The following is an 18,427-nucleotide window of genomic DNA, read 5'->3' as shown; positions in this document are numbered from 1 at the left end:
TTATCAGTAGTTGGTGATTACGTTGAAGAGGTACTAGGTACTTGCACAATGCCTTTTTTTTTTATTAAGTCCCTGGTACGTAGCAAGGAGTGACAAGCACTTTAAATGTCCTGAAAAGGCTCTCAACTAAATACCTGAAAAATTTTTCCACTTCCTACTCAGAAAGAGAGCCCAATACAAGAAGGGAATGTACAGAAAGGAGATTTAGCCCCCTCTAGAGGATAAGACAAGAATATAAAATAACGCCTCATGACATGCCTCTGAACATCACTGCAATTCCAGATGCTAGCTCGTAAGATGGTCAGAGTTTGCTGACAGATTTATGAAGCCGCTGTTTTCTTTCTATATGGATGCACAGCTTTCTTTGTGCCTTTCCCTCTTTCTGGGTAACGCTTTGCATGCAAACTAAAAGACTGCAACAGGCGTGGAGTAGGTAAATGAAAAACAGCCCCCCAAAAATATTCCCATGTGCAAAGCAGCACTAGTTTCCAAACATCTCTTTAATGAGAAAAATAATGCATAGTCCTATAGGCTTGGTTTTCCCAACAAGTGTATATGCAGTATCCAGTAAGTACTGTAGAAAGTAAATACAGATAGATTTCACCCAGTGAGCAAGAATTTATAGGAGGTTTAAGTTTGAAAGGAAGCACAACCTCATTTGACGTCCGTTAAGGTTAAGAAAAACATATCCTAGGGTTGGAGTATTACATTTTCTCTTCAAAGAACCACTTCTGGTGGAGGCTATCAGAGCAGGGTTGGAGTGAGGGTGCTGGTGTCCCGTTGTCTGTATTGTCTATTGCCTCAACACACTTCTGGCTGTGGACGTGGTACAAACTCCCATCCTGAAAAATTGGCAAAGTATTTTCAAAATGGATATTAGCAATACATGTCTAAAGAACAAAGAGCAGATCTGCTGTTACTTTCATTATTCTTTATACATCAGAGTTTTAGGAGCATCAGAGCGTACAGAACACAGAGGACCTGCCCAGATTGATCTGTACTTTTATTTTTTGCTTCACTTTTCATTTTCCCTCCTTCTACTGTCCAATTTCCCCCTCCTCAAAGACATACCCCACATACCCCGTTTTACATTCATTCAATGTTTTTAGGATCCATTTACATTTAGACTGTGTCATGTCCCGACATTCAAATCACACTAACTTCCAGTATTGTGTTTTGAATCCTCAGCTTGCTACTAACACACAATAAAAAAAAAAAAATATATATATATATATATTAGGGGTGCAACATACTCGTATCGATATTAAACCGTTCGATACAGTGCTTTCGGTTCAGTTCGCATATGTATGAACAATACAAAATTTGTAATTTATTTTATCAACTTTCCTTCTGACGATGCTGTCTGTGTTGAGCGCAGATCCACTGAGCGTTCAACACAGACAGCATCTTCAGAAGGAAGAGCACAGGGCAAGCTAGCGAGACAGAAGTTAAGCTCTCCTTGCAACATGGAAAATTGAACCTCCCCCACCCTCATTCAGATCTGGCGTTTGGAATTATTTTGGTTTTCATGTGACATATGACCCTGAAGGTAAGAGCGTCATGGACTAAAGTAAAACAGTATGTTGGATGTGCCACGCAATGCTCAATTACATGGGTGGGAATTAGTGGGTTAGCGCAGTTAGCTCGTTAACGTGTTGGCCATCTAGCCCCACGCACAGGGCGATCAGGGGTAGCTCGTTAACGGAGATTTGCCGTGTTGTGGCGTTAACGTCATTTCAACGAGATTAACGCTGACAGCACTAGTGGGAACACAACGAATATGACTGCACATTTACGCCGACATCATCCTAGTGCAAAGACAAGTGGAAGCAGACAAAAACAACAAGCACGCATGCTACAAACTTTACCCGAGTCATTTAGACAGCCGTTAGCACATGATTCTCCTTATGGGGACCTGATATGTTTAATATTGTGGCGAGCTGAGACAAGGAGGAGACGGAGGTGTCGTTTGGTCTTGCTTCCCGTGAGCTAGCCAGGGAGCACAGCCGTTTATTGACATCTGCAGAAGAACACTGCCGCTAGCTAACTGCTCAGTGCGGCAACCGCACAGCAGCAACAACAACAACACACAGGGCGCCCTCTGACCCCGGAAGGACACACCGTCGCAGCGAGAGGGCGTCACCCGTCACTATGGCAACATAAACAAAACATAACTGTACAAACAGAACCCCGAACAGCCCTGACCCGCTACAATATGCTGCTAAGAATATAGCCCAGAAGAAGCGTATAGTATAGCTTTTATTTTAGAAAGAGCCATTTCTCTGTAATAAACTCTTTTCCAAAGATGAGTGATTCCTCAATCAGATACAGGGCTCGCAATATCGCTAGCCCGACGTCCCGGGGCTAGCGATTTTTCCAGTCGGGCTACCAAAATCTATCTCTGCCCTGCCCGTCGGGCTATTGTAGGAAGGAAAAATATATGTCAATGCTTTTGCATTCTTTCGGAAATGTAGCTGGGTAATTATGTCATTGGCATCGGTGAGCCACTGTCAATATGTGACATATTGAAATCGCGTTTGAATTTATTCTTATTGTATTCTAATTTTTGCCTCATAACTTTTGCACTGTCCACTTCCTGCTGTGACAAAACAAATTTCCCACGTGTGGGACTAATAAAGGTTATCTTATCTTATCTTATCTTATCTTAATTTGTGCTTGTTTTTTTCTTTCACTTTGCAATCGCGCGAACTGTGTATAGAGAGCGACAGTACTGATTGGTGAGTGATGATAATTTGCGCACCAATTCCTCTGACATCGTCTTGTCAATCGTTAGCTTACTATGCAAACATGACAAGTGAAATCTCCCGCAGCAAGCTTAAACATGTGAGAGGTTGATCGCGCAGAGAATCGCTGAGCTTATGTGAGTGCGTGTGTAAAAGCAGCGGGATATAAATTTTAGTTCTGCTGAGCCAAATAAGACAGGTCAGGGTGAAGAAGTGACAGCCAAAGAAAAGCTTACCACAAAACGGAAAAGTTATTACAAATGAGACTATAAGGCAAAAAGAAAGTGCAGCTTTATGGTTTCATGGACAAAAGAATTTCTGTGGCTGCAATATGACGAGCTATATAACCGCGGCTGCACATAAGTGGTCCGCAGGTGCGCATTCGCTGTCAAAATGGGAAAAAAAAACGCGCACAAGATATGAGGTTGCAACGCCTGTTTGCATACATAAGATTTTCTGGAGGAGGACAGACATTTGTTTAAAACTCTTAAAGATGTCGAAGAAGCTCCTTTAAGCAATTACTTTGGTGTTCCTCCACCTCCAAACAAATGTCAGAAGGAGTCCGAACCACAAAAGAAGCGCGTATTCTCGGAAAAGTGGTTGCAGGAGGTGAGCTGGCTTCAAACAAATGATGAACGCACAGAGATGTGGTGCGGAATGTGCCCACTCTAGCGGACAAAAACAGTGCTTTTTATATGGACGCAAACGCGCGTTGCAACTTCTTATCTGGTGCGCGTCTTTTATTTTGACAGCGAATGCGCACATGCGGACCACTTATGTGCACCCGTGTAAATAACATAATGTTCTGCCGGGTGTGTTGTTAGTTTTCTCTCGATTTCTGAGTCGACAAGCGCCTTTGTTACTGGGACCAGTCAAGAAAGGCCCCCATTAGAACCCATGAGAAATGCAAGAAATGCATTATTGCTCAGTCTGCAATATCTTTCCCAGAACAAACACCAATTGCAAATAACATACTAAAAATAAACCTGAAAAATCTGTTTAGAACAGCGTACTATGTTGCAAAGAGTGAACTACCACTGGCACAATTTAGCAGTCTTTGCAAACTTCAAAAAGCAAATGGCCTAGATCTTGGTTCCACTTGTCTCTTACCCGTGACTTCAGTGGAAATTTCAAATTCAGGATCTGACACAGACTGATTCATGTCCTACACAGTTCTTACAAGTTCATAGAAATTTCTGTTCAATTAGAACCAAGTATTTGAGTTCATGATTGTAATTTTTATACAATGTTGTAATTTGTTTTTCAACAATTTTTGATTAATGTTTTGTTTCCTTTACAATATTATACTTTAATGTATAATATTGTAAAGGAAACAAAACAGGAAACAAAACATCAATCAAAAAATTGCTCTCTTTTTTATTCGGGCTACTTACATTTATTTTGGGCTACCAAAAACTGAAGAGTCCCTGCCCGAAGGGCTACCAGGGATTTTGAAATTTTGCGAGCCCTGAGATATATTTATTTTTTTAATTACTTTTGTTTCAGCAACATTAAATTTAAAAACTGTACTTTTGAGTTAAAATATATATTTATAATTTTAATAAATGACAAATTAAAAAGGCATGAACATTTTTTTTGTATCGAAAAAATATCGAACCGTGACACCAAAGTATCAAACCGAACCATGAATTTCGTGTATCGTTGCACCCCTAATATCTATCTATATCTATCTATATAGATAGATATAGATAGATATATCTATATCTATCTATAGATATAGATATATAGTTATCATCTGAAACAAACATAAACATAAATTTGAATTCAGTGTGTTTTAAAAACAGAAAAAATGACATGTATTGTTAAAAGCCTAGGGCACTTTCAGAATTTGAATTGTACAGTGTGTACTACTTTCTCTCTGAAGGGATAATAGTTGATGGAACAAGAGAAACTAAGTGGCTGGTTAAAAGGTCACTGTAAGAGTGAGGAACTATAGAGTCAATCATTTAATTCAGTGTTGGGTGCTCATCTTTTAAAACATTAGTGGCAGTTCAAAAAGGAAAATAAGTAGAAATCTGAAATCAACAAAATGTAACAGAAAATTCAACAAAGAACTATATTTTAGACGTTGATTTTATATTCCACATCTTCTCTTCCAGACAGCAACTCAAAAATTAATAACATGCTGCAATTTCAGGGCCACCACATTAATTTCCTTTTTAACACTATTAGTTAAAATGTGGACTTAGATAGGGATAAACACAGAAACTCACTAGACTAAAATACTTTACATCTTACCTTTTTGAAGACAAATTTCTGGTCTGAAGGTACAGGCTGCCCTCGTTTTCTGCACAGCTGGACAGTCAAGTAGGTACTGATGCTGTCACCCGCGATGCATCCAGCAGGTTCCCTTGTGTTGTAAGAGATCTCACCATTCACAGAGTATTCAAAGAACTGTAGGATGAGACAAAACAACTGGGGTCACTGGGTCACTTTATTAGATACACCTGTTAAACTACTTGTTAATGCACATATCTAAACAGCCAATCGAGACACATAGGTTAGTCGAAGTCAATATGATCTGCTGAAGTTCAATCCGAGCATCAAAATTGGGAAAGAAACGCGATTTTAGCGAATTTGAACGGGGCATTGTTGTTGATGTCAGACAGGCTTGTCTGATTATTTCAGAAACTGCTGATCTACTGGGATTTTCCCCACGCAGCTCTCTCTAGGGTTTACAGAGAATGATATAAAAAATAGAAATTATCCAGTGAGCACTAAATCTCTGGATGAAAATGCATTGTTGATGGCAGAGGCTGCTTGAAGCTGAAGGAAAGCAGCCGTAAGTCATTACAACAAATTTATAATACAGAAGAGCATCTCTGAATGCAGAACACTTCAAACCTACAAGCAGACGAGCTACAGCAGCAGAAAACCGCACTGGGTGCAGCTCCTGTCAGCTAAGAACAGGAGACCAAGGCTACAATTCGGAGAGGCTCACCAAAATAAGATAACAGAACGTCAGAGAAACAGAAATATAAAAGCATGGATCCACCCTGCCTTGAATAAACAATTTAGGCTGTTGTTGGTGGCATATTAATAGGAGGAAATACTTTTTTGGTACCATCACAGCCTACACGAGTATCGTTTCTGACCATCTTCCTGAAGCCTGCTTTCAGCAGAATAATGTGACATGTTGAAATTCAAATAATTTCTAGCTTGCTCCTTGAACATGACAGTGAGTTCACTGTACTCAAATGGCCTCCACAGTCACCAGATCTCAATCTAATAGAGCACATTTTAGGATGTGCTGGAATGTGAGATTCACATCATGTTCCGTTGACAAATCTGCAGTAACTGTCTGATGCTGTCATGTCAATATGGAGCAAAATCTCCAAGGAATATTTCCAGCACCTTGTTGAATCTATGCCACAAAAGATTAAAGCAGCTCTGAGAGCAAAAGGCAAACCAACCAAGCATTAGCATGGTGTTCCTAATAGAAAAAAATGCAACAATTTCAGTTAGCCTAAATTCAGTTAAAACAGAAGAATGGCACTGTTAGGGATCTATATTTAGGACAGAGAGATGGCTTGAGCGTGTGTTTCGTCTCTGTAGCATGCCCAGTAGTCTCATAAGGCAGCTATCCCCACTTTCTACAATAATAACATCAGTTTGTGTCCACAGAGATGTTCTGGAATAACAATGCTAAATTTCACAGTGCTTCCTGGATTACTGAATATCACAAAGGAAAAGGCACTGGGAAATGTGAATTCCCTTTGTATCAACAAAGCCATCACATAATTTTGCAGCCTGGAATAACAGATGATATTCATTATTCCCAGGTCTGTAAGAGTACACAACACGATTCTTGTAGTCTGAGAGGAAATAGGATGACTATATGTTTAATCTGAAAGAAATTGAGATGCTATTTATATCCATGATTACCTTTGTCTACGATAAATGTAAAACAGGGAGTAGTGAAGAACAGAAGGAGAAGACATGGAAGGAGATAAATGGATCTGCCACGGAGATCAAAAGCAGTTTGTAATTATTGCTATCAAACATTAATGCCACTGGATGCAAAAGTTGTAGATAATAGTCAGGAACCCAGAAGAGTCGTTCTACAAGCAGACAAACCCATAAACTACAGTGGTCATGAAGCAATCTGATTAACTTTAACTAGTCAGTAATGCCTCCCAAAGGTGTGACAATGATCACTTAATGTTATAAAGTGCTTTACAAAACTAAATAAAACCAGACATGGGCCAATAAACTAAGAATATGGCCAAAGAACCTGAGCACAGTGGAGGCAATAAAATAAAACACTCTAAATCAAAAACATATCACACATTTCCAAAAGATTTTAAAAACAAAACTCTTTATACACAGATGGTACGAAGGCTCTTTTCACAAAAGTCTAATCAGCCTTTATTACAAGCCTTGACCTGAGAGAAATCAGCTGGGCTCCACACTCTGATCTAAAGGGTCCAGAAGGCATTTATTAGGTCAATAAATCAGAGATGTATAGCGAAGCTGTTAAAGGGCAAAAGACTGACAAACACGATTGTAAGGTCAGTTTTTAAAGCCATGAGTGTCCTCTCAATCATTAGAATTGTGCCAACTGAAGATGATGGAGACAATATTTGTTTGTTTGGAATGTTTGGAGAAATAAATGTCCGAATTGTGTTTCTCCAAACATTATTTTTCTCTTTTCAAATAGCTCAGAGGACATTCATATTAGACTGATTAATGGCAGTCTTCAAGAGTGCCAGGATTAACTGAACAAGAGTAAACAAATGATCGCCGAAGCTCACATATAAAAGGGCAAACAGTGTGCTGTGTTCAAAAACCAACATTCAATTAAAATCTAACTGAAAGCTGCGTTTCACATGATTGAAAATGGGCTGTAACCAAGTAGCTAATCAGCAAACTAGCTTGTAAACCTGTTTTAAGTTTAGTGAGCTGTTCAGCAAAGGAAGATGCAAGTGGTTTTTTTTATCACTGGCATTACTTACTTGGTTCTGGCCCATTCCATGACACAGATAGAGGATGACCCTTTGGCCCACCACTGCATTCTCATCTGTAGGGTTGTAGTCAAAACAGTAGTTGGTCTTGCCCCGGTTCTTAAGCTAGCAAAAGGCAGCAACAAAATATAATTAGGTAGTGGTACAACCTGGCTTGCAGAAGCTCATAAGGTCTTACTTTGTTCTCACCATTCCAAACATGCCTGGCCGATCATGTGGGACGTGGATATCGGGATAAATGTTATCCAAGTACCACTTGAAGCTCTTGCAGCCCAACTTCTCTCGGAGCATCCTCCGCTCCGTTACATCTCCAAAGGCCTCCTGGAGACAAACATGGCAAATGACAGTTCAACATGATTATTTTATTTTCACTTTTCTGCCTTGGCAAGCTAAAATAAAATTAAGAAGCACAGAATTGCTCTGCATTTCTAAAAAAATAAAAATGAATTACCAGTGATATCTCATATTCAAATGAAAATTTTAAGTGAGAGCGCTGTCGATGCAGCCACCATCAGACAGCTGTTGTGTCCGATGAAGTATTCATAATATACCAGTGGCCTGAAATGGAATACAATAGCACCATCTATGGTCCATTACTCTATACAAATGCAGTTCACTCCAAACAATAGCTCCCCCTCAAACAAACAGAACTTCCAACAGTCAAACAGGATACATGTGTCAATTTTACAAGAGTCTCCGTGTGTGTGCGCAAACAGTTCGTGCCTGTGTAAACACTTTTATGCATACAAAGTTACACATGTACACACCACGCTGATAAAGACTAGTTAATTAGATTATGAGAAAGAACACAGTCTCCACTTTAATGTGCCAGTGAGCATATGCTCACCACACCTTCCCTGCTGCAAGAAAGATTCAGCAGCACTGCAGGATGATGGATGATGGTGGCCTGCCCAAACACAGCTCTAATTGGCTATTCATCAGTCTATTTAGTGAGAAGAAAGATTCCCAAAGGACGCAGTGCTTTGTCAATGGCTAGGACCAGCATGGACTATCAGAACAATGAGGACTAGTCCAGGACACTTACCAGGATAATAAGACTTAAATTAAGGATCAGTAAAGGTCCTGATAAAATGCAAAGGTAAGGGCAACCAGCCCAGTGACAGTGCAACCTATATGGATGAATAAACGGTCACAGGAAACGACCTAAGGGAGCAACTAGGAACCGAGAGCACAGAGGTGCCAATTAGTGAAACAGCGGTGGAAAACAAGAGCTAATGATTCCAGAGGGCTGTACTACAAAGCAAGTTAGCCAACTTTTAAAGGCAACTCCTACAGCAACTTTGTAGCCTAAGGTATGACTTCCAGAGCTCACTGCCTAGTAACCAGTATACTCTCTTTAAAAAAAAAAATAGCATCAGCTTTCCTAGAAGATCCTGTGAAGCTTGGTGCATCTATAGGAAGATGGCCCTCTGGATTTCTCTGCGAACATCAATGAGGATTACAAATGTTCAGTGTCGGGAACTTAATTCCTTGAGTCTTTTCTATCCTGTTAGGACGAAGCAATTTCAAAGACAATCCATGGTTTGCTAGGCCTCTATATAGCAAAATACAGTAAATCCTAAAACAGACAGTGTTAAATCCTGGTAGATTACTTGCTGACCTCATAGGAGAGTTGAAGCTGAAAGATTAAGGCTAAATTTGTTGTACATGTTATTAAAATACAGCTAAGCGACACATTTAGTTTGCAGAATACACAACTATAATTACAGTCAGCATATCCATGCCTTATTAATGAGGCAGTGATTAAAAAGCCTATTAACTTTCAGTCTGCATTTTCCTTTTTTTTGCCAGCTGTCCTTTCTGGCTTTTGCTGCAACAATTGTTTTGCTGCAATTTCTCATATTTATATTTTTTAGTTATATTTAGGATATATTTGCTCTTTTTTGTGAAAAATATGCGTCTCTAGACCTGTCGTTGTTTGCAACTGATCTCTAGCAAGCTCATAACTTAAACCAAAATTTAACGACATCAATTCATATCTTAATTACGATTGCAGTACCCGGATTTTCCCCTCAATCATCCAGTGTTAATAAAGAGTGCCCCTTCAGTTGAGTACAGTTCTCAGTCATTCCTTCACCCTGCACCATTTCATATGTAGATTATTTAGGTTTTATGGTGCCTTGTTACTAATTAACAAGCTATAAAAATAGCTCACATGGACTGGCACGTAACCCATGTTGACAGCCACGCGGACCTGCCCTTCTACAAATCCTAAAAGGCTTCCAGATCTCACTGCCTGCTGGCTGTTTTTTCTTTTTTTTTGGTTTGATTTGGGGATTTCTTGCTTTGTCTGGGAGTGTCGGAGTGAAAGTGTCACAGGCTGTCAGAATGTCAGGGGAACGGCACGTTTAAAAAAAAAAAAAAAAAAGCAACCATGAATTTGTTAGTCTAAGGTTATTTTGTTCAAAATCTACAAAGCAGGGCTGCAATGATTCGAGCTCATTTCTGTAATCACCAGAAAAACCTTTACTGGGAAAAAGATGCAGGAATTCCGTTAAAAACATTCAACAAGCTCCAGTGTGAGAAGAGAACTTTGTAGCTGCTCCCATACACTCCTGCTTGTTTTAGTTAGCAAAAATCTACAGTTAAGCTACAGAAGCTAAAATTAAATATGCAGATGAACTGTTAACTTCATCTGATATGACGTTAAAATTACGCAGGTTGCAGGTGGCTTTTTCAGATTTAAAAAGAATATAAATATCATATTAATATTTATATGTTAAATTATTGATTTCTATATTGATATATTAATTAAATTGTATTAATATTTTAAAATCAAAGCAGTCATACACACACCCCTGGGTAAGCTATGACATTAATGGGCAAAGACAGACTACAGACTATAAACAGGCACAGTACATTCATCCAGGAGACTAGTATAACTTTGTGCCAAGCAAAATTGTAAAATTGTAACTTCCTTGTAAGATATGTTCGTTTATAGATATAAACCTTATCTAGTATTGTTAGTGTGTATAAACACATGTTCAGCTGTGAATCAAACAGGATGAGCAAAAACAGTGTTTGTTTGGAGGGTATGATGAATTTTTTGGCAAAGCTACCTTATCTCATGGAGATAAGTGCTACCTGATCTGTGCTTAGAGAGCATTTCCTGTTAACTACACTATCACTCACGCACACACACACAAAATCAGGGCACCCCCATGGGTCGGCACTGCTCTCACCGTGTCAAGGACAGGTGGGTGACACCCGCTGGCACCAAGTAGCACAGAAAGGTGGTAATCGCACACCGGAATGCCCTGACCCCTGTCACCTTGGGTGTCTGCTGCTCATATATCCCCCGTGTCTCTTAATCAGGTGAGCTTTTGCAGCGTGCGTGTGTGCGAGCGCGTTTTGGGAGAAGGCAGAGTATTTTTGATATTTTTTCGCATACCGAGAGTGAGTTCACTGGTGAAATGAAGGGGTTAATGAGACAGTGCTGTGGTGAATGCAGCTATTTAAAAAGAGAAAGAAAGAAATATTCTGCCTTCACATTCACATCATCTGCACACACTCACCAGGCGTGCGTGGGGATTACGATGATAGTAGATCTCCTTGTATTCATCCAGCCAGACCTCAGCTGCTCTCACGCTGTTTGCCAACGCTTTGCTCCGTGAGTAAGGTGCCTTTTTCGGGAAGACGTGACCCACGTGGGAGCACGGGTGGACCTCCAGGCTGCCCCCACACTGCCAAATCTAAGACACATCAATAACACCACCACGAGGATTTGGTTAGCCTCTCAGCCATGATTCAATCAGGAAACAAAGCACAGTCTTGTTGCGGAGGAGCTTGGGAACAGAAAAGCTAGCCTGTTGTTGGAAAATATTTTTGGTTTCTTCCCTTTGGGAAATTACAGTTATTGTAGGGAAGGGATGTTTAAATTCTTTGCTGCAATTAAAGTATTAAGCTCTTCGGCCTGCTTTCACTCCATGTTTAGTTTTATTTTCATTGCAGATTCCACATAAATTGAGCAGCTGTCATATGGTTCAACAAATCTAAAGCAGACACTCCTGCCTTTTTTAGTGGCTTGCACTATGAATTGGGCCATAATCCCAAAAGGAGTGCAAACTTAATGTCAATTTGGACATAACACGTGCTTTACCTATGTTATCATTACATAAATAATACTGTATATGTCCATGAAAACACACAGCTCTTACCCTGAAAGAGAATTCCAGGTTCTCTCCTCCCCACACCTCCATTCCTGTGTCATATGTTCCCAAATAATGGAAGAAGTCCTTCCTCACAGCAAACAGACCACCTGCCATAGTAGGAGACCTCAAGACACCAAAAAATAAAAATTATATTACAGGATAACGAGCTCCATCTTATATGAGACAGATGTAATTATCTCAGTATGAAGAAAAAAGTATGATATGTCAGCAGTGCAGTTTCTGTAATAATGTAGCTGCCACACTCAAAGTTACATTCCCAAATACTGATATGGGATTTTTTTTCTATTTTTGGGTAATAAAGAGTCCTTAAAACACACCTGATGACATCTACAGGTGAACGTCGGCGTTTCTGTTCGTAGTCTGGGATGGTGTGCCAGGTAAAGACCAACCGCCAATCAAACCCTCCGATTTGAGGTTCCCCAGCATGGCCTAAATACTGGAAGGTGTTCCAGTCTATCACGTCGATGACGGGGCACACCACGGCCTCCGGCTCCTCTTTGATCCTTGGCGAGAAAAAAGGAAAGGAGAAAAAGGCGAATGTCAGGAGGGAGCAGTGTTACAAAGCAAGCAATTTGTTTATCTATAAAAGTCTCCATACAAACGTTGGTGCTGCCCTTGTTTGAAAGGCTGGAGCACCGAGACAGTGAGTCAGACACGGCTACATAACAGTGCTCCTGCAGCTGGCTGATAGAGATTCAGAGCTTCACACTCTGTGACAGCTGGACTAAAAGACAGCCTTTCTAAAGGCCGCACTTTGACAAAATAATCAAGGAGAGAAGGCATTTCTTTTTTTCCCTGGCGGGCGCTCTCTCACCTGTGGAGCACAGGCTCTAACCAGCCGTCGTGACACTCGCAATGACAATCCAGGAAGGTCAGAACCTCGCCTGTGGTGATGGATGCCCCGAGCAACCGGGCCCGCACCAGCCCCTCCCTCTTTGTGGCCCGGATCAGACGCACCTTATTCAAACCTGAGACGTACTTGTCCAGTGGCTCCTTGAGATGAGCTTTCAGAAAATAAACAGATGAGCAGATAAACCAAAATAAACAATCAGGTTGTTTTTTTTATGTGTTTGTATCAAGAGTTGTTTCTCAAAATCACAACAAATACAAAACTAGAGAAAAATCTATCAGCTACAGCTGGAAGTTTCTTCCCATAGGTCAAATTTTTTAGCGTTTCTCGATCAGTATTCCATGTGAGGGGATAAAAAGCAAGCACAGACAGACAGTCGTTTTGTTATCTCTGAGTCCAATCACATTGTAAAATCTGAGAGGGGACAAAGCTGGCATGTGGCTCAGGTGTCAGAAGCGTCACAGCGCAACGTGAGACTGTTAGAAAAACAAGTCAGCATTGATAAAAGAAGGTGATAAGCTATCTGGCACACATTTCCAATGCATTTGGAAGAGGCTCCGAATTCCCACCTCTAGAGGAAAGAGAGTAAAACTGTTTGATACACATTTGCCATATTCACTAGAAAATGGTGAGCTTTCTTTGAAGCAGGTAAACAAGACACACCCACCAGTCTTTTTAGGATGAAATTACTTCCTTTTATGCTCTCAGCCAAATACGCATTAATCCAAAAGGCGAAAGTTACATCATTGTTTGATTTACTCAAGCTCAACACTTAGTAAGTAAATATAACCACGAGCAGATGTTAGTGTTGAGGGAGAGGTAGGCATTGCTTCATTTATACATTCATGATCGAAAACACTTTAGAAGCATTAAAAGTTTCTCAACTCGTACAAAACAAAAACCCCAACAGGAATAAACACTGCATATAGTATATTATTTACTTTTATTATAGGTTTATTTGAATATACTCATAGAAGATGTAAAAAATATAACACTGATGCAGGAGATTTCCCTTTATCTATATCTTAGTTTATAACTAAAACTACTGATTGTTTTAGTAATCAAGTATTCTGCTGATTAACCCACTGATTGATGAGAAACACTTTTTTGTCTTACTAATGAGCAATAATAATTACTTACTACTTGCTTATTTGCTCATTGATATTATTACAAATGGAAACCAATATTTTTAATAATTTAATTGGATACAACATCTGTCAAAACACTTTCATCGTGTTTATGCGGCATATTTAAGTCATATTTGCTAAAGAAAACATATTCATTAGTGCGAAAATAAATAATCACAAATGTCAAAATGTAAATAAATAAAAGGTTTACATGTCACCTAAGCTAAACTAAGGCAGAAATCAGTCTTTACTCTGTCTTCTTGGAAAGACGGAGTAAAGACCAACCCAGATTGAAGGTTTTTGCATGTATACCTTTTCATTTATTTTTGCATTAGACAAAATGTTTTCTTCAAATACAATGTGAGTTTAATACAGCACATGAACACAATGAAAGGGTTTAGTTTGTTTTTGTTTTCTTTGGTTTACAGATGTATTTTTTTAAGCTGAAGCCTGTTGAACAGGTTTGATTAAGGACTTCCACCGGCTTTTTTCCAGCGAAAGTTTTATTGGTGGTTGGAGCAACGCTTTGTGTAGTGGGACAGACTCCGCCTCCAAGTTGAACTACTTACATTGTGATGACTGAGGCTATAGAGTTGTGGATTAAACTAAAAATCAAAGCACAAAAATTTGCATCCAGTATTTTTTTATAATTCGATGAGCATATTTTCCAGTATCTCTGTTTGACTTGCCTAACTGATAACATGTCAGTATATCCTCCTCCACCCATCTAACTGCTACCTGTCTGTGTGCACCTGTAACAGCTCCTGACTGTCAGCCTGCCACCATTCTTGCCCACTGCCTGTCCATCAGTCTGTCTGTGCCTCTACCTTTGTCACTGTAGTCATCCACCAGCACCACCTCTTTCAGCAGGATGTCAGGAGACGTCTCCAGCACACTGTGAACAGTCCTCAGCAGGGTGGACCAGGCCTCGTTGTAGAAAGCAATCACCACAGAGGTCGTGGGGAAGGACCTGTAGTCATACTTCAGCTCTTTGCAGCTGGAGAGAGAGGAGACTTGGTTGTTAGAATGCAGACTAAAAAAAATTGGAGGTGAGGCTGGGTGGCTGGAATGACACTGCACAATGAGAGCTGGCTGTGTAAATTTGCATGTAAAGCTGGATCGTGGTTAACCTTCATACTTTTAAGATTTGATGACCAATAGAAGTAAACACAGAGCATTTATTATTCCATTTTAACAGCAGATGACTCAGTTTACGAGTTACACGTCCTCTGAGGTATTTACTGAGCCGTGTAATAGTGTTGCTGGGGCATCCAAACTGCAAAGGCTTCTTTTAAACTTTAGATCTGGGCTTTAACATTGCTAACAATAGACAACAGGTTACTTACAGTGGGTTCCATCTCTCTGGCAGCCTGCGGTGCAGTGATATTTTATCACTGACATAAGTGTTAATCTGGTGCGCTTTGATACTTTCCTCTTCTTTTCTTTTCTCCTCTTCGTTCAGATTCAGTTTCACGGCTCTGCCCAGTTCTCCCAGAGCGTTTAAATCCAAGGGGGGCTTCTCGTAGACTGGCTTCTTAAGGAGCTCATACTCTTCCTCTCCTGTGACTTCCCGTCGGTTCGTCAAGCTCACTTCCCCCGACTTGCGTTTGAAAAATGTAACATATCCCAGCAAAATGGCACCAACTATTAAAATAAGTAACTTGGGCCGTTTCCTCCTTCCGTATGCAGCCATCGTTTCGTTTCTTTGCAAGGCGCAAAGTTGGAGGCTCTCATGCCCCGATGAGCTGCACTGTGCTCAACCTTTGCTGTCCAAGTTGGTTTTGCTAGACTCCACAGCCGCGTCACCTTTCCGTTTGACTACTTCCAAGTTTCTCCTCCATAGTTCAGGCAAAGTGTAACTCTATCTACGTACAGAGTCCCCAAACTGGGTGAGTCTTCTCAGTCAAACGGAGAACGGTGGTCACTCCTCCTCAATTCCGTTACCCTGCCTGCTGCTGGAGTGAAGAGGGAAAGGATTAACTAACTCAGATTAGATTAGCTAACAAGTATCTCTTCGGATTAGAGAGCCACCTAACTGCTGGAGGAAAGGAAAACTAGGTCAAATCAAAAGCCTCGTATGCTGTTTCTTTCAGTTCACTCACTGAGAAAATCAAATATTATAATTAAAAAGATTTTTTTTTCGTTCTCAGTCAAGTCTTTATGAATATAGTTTGTGTCCAACCGGTTCATCAAGTGCCATCGAGGAACCGGGATTAACGACATTTACGTGAACAGCAGTAGAAGTTCAAGTCAACTTTTAGTAGCAGAATTAGCAACTAGTTTCCGGTTATCAAATTAAAACTCCGTTCCCTTTCAAACTACCCCGGAATAACGCCACGTAAAATACTGCACAGATATTATTATTATTATTTTTTTTTTTTTTTTTTTGTTCGAAGACTTCAAAAATTCGTAAAATGACTGCCAGGGGTACACTAGCTTGTATAAGTAAAATAAGTCACTTCCGCTTTCGATTTTTTTAATCATCAAAGATTGGTTCTGGTAATTTCTCAGTTTTCGAGTTTGTTGGGCACCACTGCTTTATATTATGTCACAAAGCGTTGCAAAAGTTTGTAGGCTTTTAATTTGAAAGCCTGAAAAAATGAAGTTTATGATAAGCAGTCATTTTATTTCTATATCCAAGTGATCTTTTTATAGGTTCTCATTCATACGAGGCCCCTTGTCACTCATATGAAACCGATATGAAAACTCTTGACACGAAAGATGAAATCTGACACAAAATGTATGTTTAAGCAAATTAAAATGCTAAATAATTAAGGCGATCTTTCGAGGCGAGAAGGTAATTTGAGTGGCGCACTGTTTGATCGAGTACCCATATTGTGAAAACCACAAAGAGACACGGGAAGGTAACAAGTCAGCCGGAGTGTTGTAATATACCACGGTAGACTGCCCTTGTCGTGTCTGTCAGAGACTCAACATTCATGTGAGTGCATGAATGAGGGCGTTCTCATTTAGGACGAGATGATGGATAACATTTTCCATGCAATAGATAGCCTACTGTAATAGGTGCAAATATTAAAACGGAAATTAAAACACTTATTAGTTGCACCTTTGGGGTTTGGGCTGACTTGAACAGAGGTTCCTGTAACGTGACTGGGATTAGCTCTGACCTCACCATAACTGGTCCAACTTGACTGTATTGTTGATCACCCAGTAAGCCTAGGCTATATTTAATCAGTACATTTGTGTTTTACTAGGGAGGGGCAGGAGAGAAATCGGGGAAACTTGGGCCTTCACTATGTGCAGCAGTATATACATTTCTACTTTTTAAATTTTGCAGTGATGTTAAATGGCATCATTCTGAGATAGCACTTTCCAACTCTCCTTGACACTCGTAGCGTTTTATACAACTTCAACCAAGCACTTTTTTTTGCTTTCTAACATTCCCACACATTCATACTCCAGTGAACACATCTGAGAACAAAATGTTGGGGTTCAGTATCTCATTCAAGCATACTTAAGACCGGAGGAATCAAACTACCAACCTTTCCGAGCTACAGCCACCCCATGTGATATCATGGGAGGCATCTTTTTAGCATGGTGTGTTCCTATAGGACTGGTGTGGATCCGGGCTTCCTCTCCCCCCTAGGCTACTTTTAATGATCCCACATTTTAAAATATGAATTTACTGAATAAAGTTTGTCATTTCATCTGCACTTTTTGTGGTCACACCTTGTTTTCAGGTCTGTGACAGATTAATTATTACACTATTCATAAAATTATAGTTGGGTGTATCTTGGGAATGTATCAGTCATTAAAGCGTAGGAGTAACTGGGCTTGTTTTATTCAGTACATTAGAATACAATAGGAATAACCACATGAAAACAGACTGCATATTGTTCCAGTTACAGGGGTTTTATCATGTAAGATCTGTTCAGTTGAAACACACCCTTGTCAGCCTTTCACGACACATCTTGTCATGAAAGCCAAGTGACACAAATGCCCGTGGACCTGTGGATGAAAAAACAACATAGGAACCATGACTGAGTTTTCTAATGACTAATGCATTTTTAAAAGAAAAGAAAACACAGCACCCAGCTATCACTGAACCACTAAAAGTTGCCTATCTTTGTTGCATCCTATAGCTTTATTGTGTATATTGTGTTACCTTAAAAGAGTATTCTGTTATTTTGTTAGCTTTTTTATACCACATACTTAGAATAAGTGTACTTTAGAAAGGTTTTTTTCTTAAGTAAGAAGGTCCAAGGATATATTAGTGATACATCATCTTGAATATCCAAATTTATTACATCTATAATTATAAGATCTGTTGGGCCATTGTCATCATTCAGCCTCTAAACATCAAAAACCCTCCATACACCAATGCAGATGCTTACCAATGATGTCCTCTGCATGCCTATGTAGATATCCAATTCAAAATAACTTATGATTAATGTTCGAACCATCCATTCTCTTCCGCTTATCCTTTTCAGGGTCACGGGGAGACTGGAACCTACCTCAGCTACCATAGGGCGAGAGGCAGGGTACACCCTGGACAGGGCGCCAGTCT

The 18,427-nt window shown here is 40.0% G+C and overlaps 1 protein-coding gene across 1 annotated transcript in view; it reads right to left on the bottom strand.

Annotated features, from left to right (window-relative positions):
* Window positions 1–16,137, bottom strand: part of galnt12 (UDP-N-acetyl-alpha-D-galactosamine:polypeptide N-acetylgalactosaminyltransferase 12) — an 18,836-nt gene extending 2,699 nt beyond the window's left edge. The window contains exons 1-10 of the mRNA XM_086279996.1: window positions 15,246–16,137; window positions 14,727–14,896; window positions 12,737–12,926; window positions 12,240–12,425; window positions 11,908–12,025; window positions 11,266–11,442; window positions 7,919–8,050; window positions 7,721–7,834; window positions 5,004–5,159; window positions 1–842 (exon numbers count right to left, since the gene is read on the bottom strand). The exon at window positions 1–842 is cut by the window's left edge and continues 2,699 nt beyond it. Coding sequence (XP_086136122.1) covers window positions 705–842; window positions 5,004–5,159; window positions 7,721–7,834; window positions 7,919–8,050; window positions 11,266–11,442; window positions 11,908–12,025; window positions 12,240–12,425; window positions 12,737–12,926; window positions 14,727–14,896; window positions 15,246–15,592 — 1,728 coding nt within the window. The 5' untranslated portion in view covers window positions 15,593–16,137 and the 3' untranslated portion in view covers window positions 1–704. The remainder of the gene's footprint in view (window positions 843–5,003; window positions 5,160–7,720; window positions 7,835–7,918; window positions 8,051–11,265; window positions 11,443–11,907; window positions 12,026–12,239; window positions 12,426–12,736; window positions 12,927–14,726; window positions 14,897–15,245) is intronic.
* Window positions 16,138–18,427: the final 2,290 nt, after the last annotated feature.

The sequence above is a fragment of the Aulonocara sp. 'chitande type north' Nkhata Bay genome, linkage group LG22 (genome assembly GCF_057382095.1).
Source record: "Aulonocara sp. 'chitande type north' Nkhata Bay isolate Kocher_YH1m ecotype deep benthic linkage group LG22, A_spYH_male_GT1.1, whole genome shotgun sequence".
Lineage (NCBI taxonomy): Eukaryota > Metazoa > Chordata > Actinopteri > Cichliformes > Cichlidae > Aulonocara > Aulonocara sp. 'chitande type north' Nkhata Bay.
Note: the sequence above shows the minus strand (reverse complement) of the source record. Positions and strands in the feature narration are given on the sequence as shown.